Below are 12,363 nucleotides of genomic sequence, written 5' to 3'. Positions count from 1 at the left end.
AGCTGCGTGCTTTCTGCGATGTCAACAAAATGTAATGGTCTGGGACAAAGCACCGGATGTAAACAGGCAATATGACCGTAATTAGGACGGTCGGCATGCCTCGTGAAAAACACCTCACAAACGGCTCACAGACTAATGAATGAGGCTTCGTGGCCGAATGAAACACAGTGAAAGAACAAGTCACAGGGGCAGTCTGAGCTGGGGAGAAGTGTGCTCCGTGTGCCGCCGCTGCTGAAAGTTGAGCTTGCAAAACTTCGCTAGAGCCTGACTCTGCCTCCTCCTTGCACTCTCTGTCTCCGTCAGAAACCAGCGCATAGATACACGACTCCAGTGACCTGCAAGAGCAAACACAGCAGCCTTTAAAAACCAGCAAAACCAGCTCCGACAGCAAAACCGAAACCTTTCTTTGGGGCGGGACTTCCGTCTTCGGAAGCCCGCGCACGCGCCCACTGAGAGAAGCAGTGCTGGTGACGCGGGGCTCCCATGCCCGAGGGAGAGCCCCGCGGAGGCTGCAAGAGTTTAGAATGGCGGTAAGTGGGGCTTGGGGGGGGGGGCGCTTGTATGTATGCGGCGGTGGCGGCGGCGGGGGGGGCGCTTGTATGTATGCGGTGGCTGCGGTGGCTGCGGTGGCGGCGGGGGGGTCTCTGTATGTGTGTGTGCGTGCGTGTGTGTAGGTGCGCTCCTGTGTGTGTGCGGCGGGGGTGCCGGTGAGTGGGGGGAAGTAGGGGGGTGCGCGCGTGTGTGTGCCTTCCTGCCTGCGTGTGCATGTGTGTGTTCATGGAATCTGTGGCAGGGGACGTGCACGGCGCCGGGCTGGGCGTGCGCGCCCACGAGGTCAAATCTCTGCCTCAAAAAGCGCGTGGCAGTCTGCTGTCCACATTCCCCCAAAAGTGACAACATAAGTTGTCTCGCACTAGACAGCAAAAGCTTTGCTTTTGCTTTCGTCTAGCGAGACCTAAAAAGCCAATGGGCTATTAAGAGCCACAGAGGTAGACAGAAGGCCCATCCAAAGTGTGACTGGACACCTTCCTGTTGCTTATTGCTGTGTTGGGGTGATAAACTGGTACTAATGAGGAGAAACCTGTGCCCAGACAGTGTTGATATGTGTAAAACTGACAAAATAACTAAGTAATTTCCTTCCGAAAAGAGCCACATTAAGCCTCATAATTTGCCTTATTTTGATGCATAATTTAGTCAGCCGTGGTGGGCTGCATAATTTCAGTGGCCATGCTGATACTGTGTGCAATACAAGTTTAACATAATGGCTTGCATATTCATAGATCTTTATGTTACAGGCTAGGACTTCATAGTGTTATAAATGCACAAGCCACTATTACGCACTGCGCCAACCAGGTTGCATTTGCGTGGTCATAAAATGAGGCATCTGCAGTGATCACATTAACCAACTGAAGTTTCACAACATAAAAGAAAGTGTTCCCAAAGAGTATTTTATTTGCATTTATTTTCCATTTACGATATGTGCATTGTTTTATATGGAGATGGCTAAAGATGAAATAAAATGTTTACAGAACATTTTGTACTTTTTAGCTCCTTAGCAATGTATTTGACTCCACCACCAGGTCACCAAGAATCACCATACGTTTTTATGCACTTCAACTGCTTGAGTTTGATGAGTACAGCCTGGAAACACTAAATAAATAAAGTCACGCCTCCAGGCCATCTTCATCTACAAATAGTTACAAAAACATTTACGCCCTCCTGGGAACACAGCCATGGACGCTCAGGGGTGCGCACCCCACAGTTTGAAGACCTCTGCCATAGAACTTACCTGACCCGACCGGTACCACCAAGAAGCAGGCAAGCCAGTTAAACCAGAAGTCGAGCTGGGCAAGTGATATAATATGGGTCTGTGACCCAAGGCCCTGGACCTCTTCACTGCTGAAAAATGCAAGAGATGCACCTATACAATGCAAACCACACACTGGCTCCAGCAATACACTAAGAACAGAGGAGTTTCTACTTGTTATTTTAATTTAGAAAATGTGCCTTAACCGATTAATGTTTAGGTATCATATATACACATTTTAAGGGCAGTTATTACAAAAGAATGGGCTCTGGCAGGTCCTGCACAAAAAAGCTTAAACTAAGGTCCTGTTTGGCATTTGGCTCGGGTCACCATTGGGATACCCGCCTCAAGTACCACCCCTGCCCCCATCCAGATGCATTCTTACATCTTGCTCTTTTTTTTGTCTTACAGTTGGCAATGCTGCTCCGTCTGTAACGTGACCAGCCTATCGCTGACACCTCCACAGCCAGCTACCTCTCTCACCATGGCTGAGGTAAAATACTCCCCAGCCTCCACCGCGGAGGAGCACCCCACTATGGCCAACGGCAGTGCCCCCAGCCCTGCGGAGTCTCAGGAATCCATGAAGTTGAAGAAGGAGATCTCACTACTCAATGGCGTCTGTCTCATCGTGGGAAACATGATCGGCTCAGGCATCTTCGTCTCACCCAAGGGGGTACTGATGTACAGTGGTTCGTATGGCCTCTCGCTTGTGATCTGGGCAGTGGGAGGGGTCTTCTCTGTCTTTGGGGCGCTGTGCTATGCAGAGCTAGGCACCACCATCAAGAAGTCAGGCGCCAGCTATGCCTACATCCTGGAGGCCTTCGGCGGCTTTATAGCCTTCATCCGGCTCTGGACGTCGCTCCTCATCATTGAGCCCACCAGCCAGGCGGTCATCGCCATCACCTTTTCCAACTACATGCTGCAGCCTATCTTTCCCACCTGCGAGTCACCATACTCTGCCAACCGGCTCCTTGCTGCTGCTTGTATCTGTGAGTACCATCTATGACCTCTTACCCCATACGTATATTCTAGACCTCAAGTGCACATATAAATAGGAGTAACAGGTTCTTGAAGTGAAGGCACAGGCTTACATTAGGTTTCTGTAGTGATGTCACAGGCTGACGTTATATTTCTAAAGTGATGTCATCTTTTGATGTCTTTTCTAGTGAGATGTCAACATTTGATTTGAGTTCACTGCCATGATGCCAGCTTCCGGATGTGCTGGCACAGCCTGGTGTTTTGTTTGTGCAGTAAACACGTCTCTACAATTTCTATGATGCAAACCTAGTTCAGAAGCAGCGGAGTGCTGTACAACCAGAGGGACTAACGCAGAGACCCTTGTGTGCAATCTGAGATCGTGTCCAATGAAAGGGAGAGGCCAGCTATCATCTACCAGTAGCTTCATGGGCTAAGAAGTTCCCCAAATATGGTCAATACTTTCAAGGTGGTATGGGCCTGGACAAGCAGTCAATTTAGGCCCTTCAGGGTGGGAGTAAAGCAGTCGTACAGATAAGAGTGGTGGGGCCAGTTGCGGTCTGCGAGAGGGGGGTAGTGGGGGGGGGGGTCAACAGACGATGAGGGAAAATTAAAATAATTATTATTTTCCCTCGTCATCGTCTGTCGAAATCCCCCCCCCCGGCCATCAGGCCCTACCACTCTTATCATTGGCATTACGCTCCTCCAGATGGTAGGCGCTGCCATTCCGCAAACAGCTTTAGGGATGAGGGATTTCACTTTCTTTAACAATGTAAATACAGGCCACGCCCTCTTGGTTTTCAAGGCAATGTCTATCAGGTAGGAGAGTTTAGGTCATGGGTGAATCTGAGTGCTTTGACGTTTGTGGTGAGTTGAGGTGCGACTCCATCAAGTGTCATGATGGAGTGATGTCACACTGATGTATATTCTGGAATCATGCCACAGTCTGATGTCACTTCTATGGAGTGATGCCCCATATTATCTAAGCATGACAATTAGAGGTAGAAAGGACAAGAGCTAGTACCCAAGACTTGCAGTTTAGGACCCCGACACTGCTAGATCCACCGGGGGTCATGAAGGAAGTAGGAATTCCAATGAAACCGGGTGCTACAAGCCCTGTATACTTCCCGCAGTTTCCTGTGCTTACATCTGCCAATCAGCAGCAAATTGTTTACTTCTGACAGGGCAAGGAGTGTACCCTGTGATATTACTATGTGTGAAAGGGTTGTGATTTTACCTTTGTTACCCCAGACATTTTATTAAATCAGCGTTCATGAGACTTTACCTCACACTGCTGGCAAAGTGCTAGAGTGTAATGTCAGTTTACCTGATTAATGTCACAGTTTGAACACACTGACATCACATGCCATTGATGTTTCTACATCACAAGTATGAAAATGCAAACACAGAGCAAGTATTTTTCCTAGATCTGTATATGGCACACCAAATTCAATTGTTCGTTACACACTCTCCCCATGCACTGGTGGGTATTTCTGTTGTAAGCGTCGCCTTGCATGACTTGCTGTGCAACTTTGAACTTGTTGGTGCACGCACACAGTGTGATCTGAGCACTGCTGACAGGCCGGAGAACACGTGCTGTGGCTTCCTCTTCTGGTACCCTTTCCCAAGACAGGGTCCTATTCCTCGCCTGTCTCCCTCCCCGCGTAGCCTGTCTCTCTTAATATCACTCACTGTGTCACAGCTAGCAAGGCTAAGCGCTGCCTGGGGTGAAACCAGGCCAGGGTCACTACAAGCCACATTAACCACCCAGAAAACTCAAAGTTTTGGAACTTTTTGATCAGAGGTAGACTGGCCTCAAGATGTGATAGGAGCCTGCTTCTTGGCAGGGTGGCGCCCATGAAAGGCTGGCACTGTTCATCACACTCCAGGCAGGCGCCTGACGTAAGACTGGTTGTACCTGAACCCATCTACCCAGGCATCTGACTCCAAGTAAATGTATTGCTCCTCAAAGTAGAGGTGTAGTACCAGTGCAATAGGCCCTAATACAAGTAATGGAAAAGGTCCACCAACCCCTCCCCATCCCCGTTCTGTAATAAACTCAACTGCGGTTGGATTAAGTGGACTCCTCACGCCACTAGGCCGTGAAAGCTATCGGACCTGTTACAATATGGGGCAAGCGCCACTGATTTAAGGCATTGTCTGCTTTCACCACCACCAAACCCCACATGAGCGAATTCACCTTAAAAGATCAACATCTCTTAGGCACCCCAAACAAACCACATCCAATTCACAACCAAATGTTGTATGCTGATGACATCACTGTTATCCTCAACAAGCCGGCAGATGGCAGTGAGGTCATCTTTGTGTGACAGCAGGTGAGCATGGCAGTCATTTCACAGTCTCCCCTATGTCAGGGAATGAGGGAGTTGTGAAGAAAAAGAGTCTTCATATTATGTTTGCACCTATTAAATGAATACGCAAATGTATTTTGTGTGCGTTTTACAAAATGCTGTGAATGGGAGGTGGTGTGGGGTCAACCTTCATGTAGATTTCCTCTGAAGTGGGTAGATGTGGGGCATACTGACTTTCTAATTTAAAAACGTAAAAAATATACAAGTTTAACACACAAAGGGGCAGACAGAAATGGAATGAAAATACATTTTGTGACCTGAACAATAGGTGATGGATTTCACCTTGAAAAAGTAGTTGCCTGGTTATTTGTCCACAACTATTTCACATCAACCATCCTTAACTAAAAACGAAGAGGCATATTTACAAGAGGCGTGTGTCGCGTTTTTACCACGCAGTGGGGTACATGTGTGACGCAAACATCTACAAAAGATTAATTGAGCAATGCAAAGCCACTTTGCGTGGCTGCATAAATCTGGAGTAGCGCAACGCAGCGTAACTCGCTGCATTGTGTTACTCTCCCTTGGGTAGGCTTTCCACAGGCATTGCGGTATTTGTTCCCATCCATCCTGCATGGATTTTGGTGCATTCCCAGATTTGAAAGAACGTGTGCATCTGGGAGTGTGCCAAAATCTTACTCATTCCCAGGGGAGGCATAACAAGGAGAAATATATTTCATTCATTTTCATCATTCTGCCGCACACACAGAAATAGGAATTTGCCTTCCGGGATGGTTTTTGTGCAGGAAGGTGCCCCTTCGTGCACAAAAACAATCCTGTCTGTAGTGCAGGGTGCATTGGGGCCTGCGTTGGCACTCAGCAGCTGAAACAGTGCCCTTACAGGAACAAAGACAAAAATGCGTCACATTCTTTAGAATGCAGTGCACTCCTGCCCTTACCCTGTAACGCAGTGCAGTGCAGGAAGGTGACTTGCTGCGCTGCATGACTTTTTAGTAAATATGTCCCTAAAGTTTTTGTTACCAAAATTTGGGCTGTACTGGAGCTTCTTGGAAAGGCAGAAGCACATTCACTCGAAGAGCAATACCTTTTTGAGAATCAATTAAGTAATTATGGACCTCTCATCTATCACTGGCATATTGATGTTCACAATCAGTGTCATGATTTCAACATCTGCCATGTGAATTTATCAGCATCTTTGATATTTTATGACTGGTCTCCAGATTTGAGGACAAGCTAGCTTGGTAATTCTGTCACTACCTTTGTGGTTTTAACAGCAGGATCCTAATGTTACCATCAACTTCCTGATTTTATTTTAGGATCCATGATTTTCTCACAGGTATTTTGATTTTATCAGCAACTTCACCACTGGCTTTGGAACTTGTGACTTCTCAAGGGCCTCGTCCTTTTATCACAAGCCTTGTCATTTTGCCATAAGCCAAATGATATAATCACCAGTGTTTTGATTTATCAACAGAGAGGCAAACCTCTCTGCATCGTTCTGCTTCCCTCTATAGCTCTGTAGTGGACATCTTCCCTTCTTGAATTTGTCCCTGAAAAACACCTGGCCTGGTTACATGGCTGCCCCATCCAGCACATTTTAGATCCCTAAATAAACCCCCAAACTAATAAGAGGCTAAAACTTGCAGTTAGACCGTTGTAGTTCCTACACCAAGACAAAAGCTATCCTCGGAAACCCAGTGCCCCACCTCTGTGCCTGTTGTTCACTTCCTTATTCAGTTACGTGCTTCTACTACTCAAACATATTTATAGTTTTCAGTTCATTTTTACCAATTGTCAGTTCTAAGGGTAACAAGAATAATGACAGATCAGTTTCAGCATGAATTGGCTTGAAAGGGCATAGTATGACTACATAGGAAAGTATGCAGCATTGATCTCCCACAGCCCTACCAAACCCAATTTCAATTGGAAAACAGATATACTATAAGCAGAGAAACAATCCACACTCACCATCGCTCCCCATAGCCTCTTCTTGATCACTGAAGAACACAACCTTGTTGGCTACCGATGTTGACCAAGAGAACAAAAGATGTGTTGATGCAGCCAACATACTCAAAATATGCCCTGCACCTCATAGACAACTGTAACACAACTTTCAAAATCCCTTTCTCCTCACATCGTACCCCATACACGAGTTTCTAGTCATAATAAATTGTTCAGTAAATATCTGACCCATTTCACCTCCTTAAGGATGGCCACACACCCTACCAAAATCTCCCTGGCTGACTTTATTTACACGGAGACACATACTCAAAACATGCTAAGAAAACAGCACCAACCACACTTACCCCAGTATACTCTCTTGAAAATTACTTATCTTTCACTATTGGTTCAAGTCTGAATACTCCATCCTCACATAGCCCACAAGGACCAATCAAGGCTCACCTGGTCCTTTGAGCACTATCAAATGAGCCTGCTGCATCAAGACCTAATCACCTTTCAACCTATTTGACAACCATAAAAAAATCACTTTGCTAATGCCAAATTCCGGTTTGTAAAACACCAAAAATCTTTTCCTGCCTTCATATGCTAGAGAGCTTAATACCAGCACAATGAAATGGGCAAACCCTTGCTCTTCATAGCCCTTGTATGACTCAACGAGCTCCACAACAAGGCCCTGAGAAAGTCGACATTCTGTGCATCAACAAGATCCCCGTTACTTATCTCAGTGAATTAACCAAAGCAATAAAGCATTGAGAGATTTTGTGTAGATTGATTCAAGATGGTCATAGCAATGTGAATCTTCAATCCGTAAACTATTCCTATGTTCCTATTCTGCCAAATGGACAAGCTTTTAACTGATATCCCTCTAAGATCACTGCAAAATCCTTGCTTCTTTTTAGGCGAGCCCCTGTAAAAACAACATACTTCTCTCCTATACTTTAAACACACTTTAGATCATCTCTATGCACCACAAGCATCTGCTAAAGACCATTGACATCCCACCATCTAAAAGAGCCTGAATCTGGGTCTGCCGTTCTAAGCTATTAGTGCCCATACTGTCACTTTGCGTTCTACAGAAAAATCATATACGCAAATTTATCCCTCTAACCTCAGACACACATAGGTCGAACAACCTAATTCGGGACAACCAGTTTGGCTTTATGCTAGCTTGTAGTGCCCAGAAATTAAAGTTTTAGGTCTTGCCCTCTTCATCTGCTCTTCTCGTCTTCCCCACCTACCTTTAAATGTATGAATATAAGCCATTACTGACAACCCCCCATGACACATGCAGGTTGGAGCTTTATCCCACACTAGTTCTCCTTTCCCAAAAACAAATGAAAAAAGTCATTTAATATAGATAGTTAAGCATGCTCTGAGTCACAGGAACCTGCAGAACCCGTAAGAGACGTGTACGATTGACCATAATGTGTAACTCATACATGAAGACATTGTGTTTCCTGCTACAAATTAAAAAGGTCACCAAACAACGATACATAGATGACACACAATTATGTATAAAAGCATCCCCACCAATTGACTTTACTATACTGAGAACAAGCCTCACACTGATTTGAATCATAGATATCAGCCATCTCCCTCCAGTTGTACCCTACACTAATGGAATTCATCCCTTTTTGTATTGTTAATCTAGACGCAAAAATACAGTTCCATGAAGCTAGAAGGTTTAAGCAAGGAACTTTTTGATAAGCTTGTTTTTTAGAACTAGCCCTATAATTTTATCATCAAACCAATCATATCATTTTATGATGAATTTGAGACTTAATCGAAGGTGCCAAGATTTTATAATGATAAGCTTGTGACTTTATTACTTGATAAGCTTGTGACTTTTTTTTATTGTCATAAAATTGCCTTAAGCCACTGTAAAATCTTTGTAAAGCAGGGCCTTAGTCACTAATAAAACATACATATAAATTCATGGAAAATAAAATGTGTTAGGCATTTATTTTTATGGTCATAAAACCAACAAGTGTGGGAGTATTTCAGGGGCTTAGGGAACTGTGGGTATTGTAGCGTTTATAAAATGGAAGCTTGTGATTTATAGGTGGAAATTTATAAAAAGGTATTTGGCATTTCTTTAGACTTCGTGTAGACCCGTACTTCCATCAAATCACAAGGCTAAATCACTGCAGAGGCTAGAGCCCTTGCCACCAAAGGCAAAAGAACTGTGTTTAGAGGGGCTATAAAGTGAATAATGTCACAATAGGTCTCAAAACCACGGAACTCCTATAGTTCGATGATTTTAAACATGCCGGAGAACGGTTTTGTTTCTCTACACTGTCTTTTCCTCTACGCTGGGTGGCCCGCTTAAAGATTATATGATCTACAAATTCCAAAATTGCTTGGGTTCCACATCACAACCGGGAAACAGTCTACACTACTCAGCCAGAACTAAGCAGTACCATTACAACGCGGGCAATACAACAAACACATTATTACCATGCGTTCCATTACCACGCAAGTCATTACAGCGACTTGCATTACAGAACGTGTTGTTGGATTTTAAATCCAACACCTTCCCTACTGTGGCACAGACTGGAGTTGGAATAGTAATATATACTATTCCACAGTCCAGCGCTACCCTAAGGCAAGCTGTTGTAACAACTTCTATGGTAATAGAACACGTGTAACAATGCGTTCGTTGTATCACCTGCGTTGTAATGACGTGCATTGTAAAAGCATGCATGATTGTGTCATAAATCCATCACAACCACAAGATGAGATACACAAAGAAGAAAGACTGAAAAGTGCCAATACCATATTGATAAACAAGTACATAGAATCCTTTAACAAAGACAATGAAGACTGATCAAACATGCTCTAGCAAACGAAATAGACTACAGTGGTATACTTCAGCACAATGAAGCTGATAGTAGAGGAAAACGGTACTTATAATAGGGTTTCTGATATACTTAAGTATGCATCAGGTTTCACACACTAAGCCTTCATAACGTGTATTTGTCAATCGCACATTCGCCCAGACAAATATATTGGTGCTGAATAACAATAGATGTTTTATTGTTACCCAACGGTACTCATTTTATCAACCTCCAAAGGATGAATGGCTGAGTGTCCCCACTGGGATTTGAACCTGTGAATATGAGGTCAAACACAAGCCCTTATAGTGGATGCATTAGTCCACTGAGCCACCAGATCCTGCTAAACAGGCTCACGTGAACAAGCCTACCCTAGAAGGTAACATTGATAGTTATGTGCTGTTGAGTGGGAGTTGTTTGATTAATTCCAAACAGAAACCCTTTGCTGCGGCTTATTCCAAAACATTAGTTGCTGCAGAATCAGTCTCAGAGAAGTTGTGTTTGTGCTGATCATGTGGTTGCTTAAAATTGCTATTTCCAGGTGCTCATTCTTTTGTCTGAATATTTTTTTCATTATTTGGTTCTTTTGTACCTCTGTGTGGGTTTATAGTAGTTAGTTTTAGTGAAAAAGGGATTTAAGATGTTTTTTTAAGTTGAGCAGGTTGTTACATTTGGACCTCAGGTGGGTGGTGACATTTCAGGGAATGATGCAGCAGTGGCTGAACCAGAGTTCCTTTTTCCCCTTTTATCTGATCTTACACAGCATTAGCAGAACACATTGTCAAAGCCAATAAGTCAATAAGGTGAGATCCGTTGGTGTGCATATGCTTGTTTATTCAAGTAGGCCACTGTATAATGGTTTGTCGTTGCCTATTTGTATGTTCAATGCTTTCCCATGTTCTACAAACATCACCCTTTTCTGTTAGCAAGAGTTAAGGGTTTATTACGAGTTTGGTGTGGCTACCCCAGCTTGTGGTTTCCCAGTCAATGTTCCATGTTAAAATTCTTTTGTACTGAAGTGTTATTAGGGGCCTGTCCATGTTTGGCCTGTTTTACGATAGCACATGTATTCTGAGATCTCTGTTAAAGATCTCTTTTGCGGACCATGCTTTGCCAGTTTTGACAATTGAGAGGTGGTTGTGAGGAGTGCTTGAGTCTTGTTCCCCATAATTTTGAAGTAGCAGCAGTCTGGGATACACATAATGGTGAAACCCCACTGCCAAGCCTGCTAGCATGGCCCTGAATGGCTTCATATAGGTGATGAAATGTGGATTCTTGCTTTAAGTCCTGATTCTTAGCTTCATATGCTAAAGTACTGATTCTTGCTCAAAGTGCTGATTCCTGGCTTTATGTACATATAAAATCCTGAGCCTAACTGGAAGTGCTGATTCTTGTTTCAGTCTACCCGTGGTCATCGCGAGGGAGCTGACAGATATCAGAGTCATTTGAGAGATCAGTTGGCCAGGAAGGGTGCCAACAGACATGGGCAGCATCCGGTGTGCCAATTGCTTCTTTTGTTTTGCTGAGTAGGATTTGTTGGTTTGTCATTTCGAACACAGCAGACAGACCGAGTTGGAACTGGATGGCAGTTTCCCTGTTGTCAGCTTTGGCATGTTCTTCTTTTATGCTGAAGAGAGTGGTATCTGTTCCTCTTTGCTCACTAACGTTTGGTACAAGGCTCGTAGGATGCCGTCACGTTTGATGTGGTAGGTTAGCGGATGGTGCCTGTTTCCTCAAAGGTTACATCTTAGAGGGCTGCATTGGATTCCGGACTGCCACTAGTCCATACTTAGGTCTCACCTGATACACCGCATGCGCTACATGCACTCTCGCTCGCAAGAGCTATTGTATACAACAAGGGGCTTGCAGCACACCCATTTCTTAACATTTGTTGGCTTCATTGTCACTCTTATTTGCTGTCGTCTAATTGGCCAGCACCTGCTGTTTTCACGTCCTCTTCTTTTGGCTAGGGCATGGACCAAGTTCTGATAGCCTCAGCTTGATTTATGTCCTTCTGCTGATTGTGCTGTGATTGAGATACTACTTTCTTTTTCCCTGTTGTCCTTTTTGAAACTCTTGCCACTTGTAACTATGTTTTACTATGCCACACATACTTCAAACAAGCCCCCTTCTCTTGAAATAGACGTTTATTCTGACAACAGAGGTTGTCTGCTTTTATTGTGATAACAAATGCCACATACTATTTTTTATTTTAAGTCACACAGAAATGTAACTGTTTACACCCCATTATTTTCATTTCCAAGAAAATATTGGCAAATTTTGTCCGAATGGAAAGTCATTTGTTCTGTTAAAAAACTGCATTACCTGAGAGGAAGCTTTGTCTGACTGCAGCCCTGAATAAACAGCGCTGAAACTTCACACACTGGAAGAGGTCATACAACTGTGTCTGGGGTGAGTAGGGCTTCCCGCTCTGCACCAGGAATCCGAAGGTTTC

General features: G+C 44.3%; 1 protein-coding gene across 2 annotated transcripts in view; it reads left to right on the top strand.

Moving 5' to 3' along the window:
* SLC7A7 (solute carrier family 7 member 7) overlaps positions 1–12,363 on the top strand; it is a 205,120-nt gene that overhangs the window by 42,917 nt on the left and 149,840 nt on the right. For both annotated transcript variants that reach the window (XM_078644874.1, XM_078644873.1), the window contains exon 2: positions 2,219–2,796. In XM_078644874.1, coding sequence (XP_078501000.1) covers positions 2,292–2,796 — 505 coding nt within the window. In that variant the 5' untranslated portion in view covers positions 2,219–2,291. The remainder of the gene's footprint in view (positions 1–2,218; positions 2,797–12,363) is intronic.

The sequence above is a fragment of the Lissotriton helveticus genome, chromosome 5_1 (assembly GCF_964261635.1).
Source record: "Lissotriton helveticus chromosome 5_1, aLisHel1.1, whole genome shotgun sequence".
Classification (NCBI taxonomy): domain Eukaryota; kingdom Metazoa; phylum Chordata; class Amphibia; order Caudata; family Salamandridae; genus Lissotriton; species Lissotriton helveticus.
The sequence above is the reverse complement of the archived record's forward strand: the minus strand, read 5'-3'. Positions and strand labels throughout refer to the sequence as shown.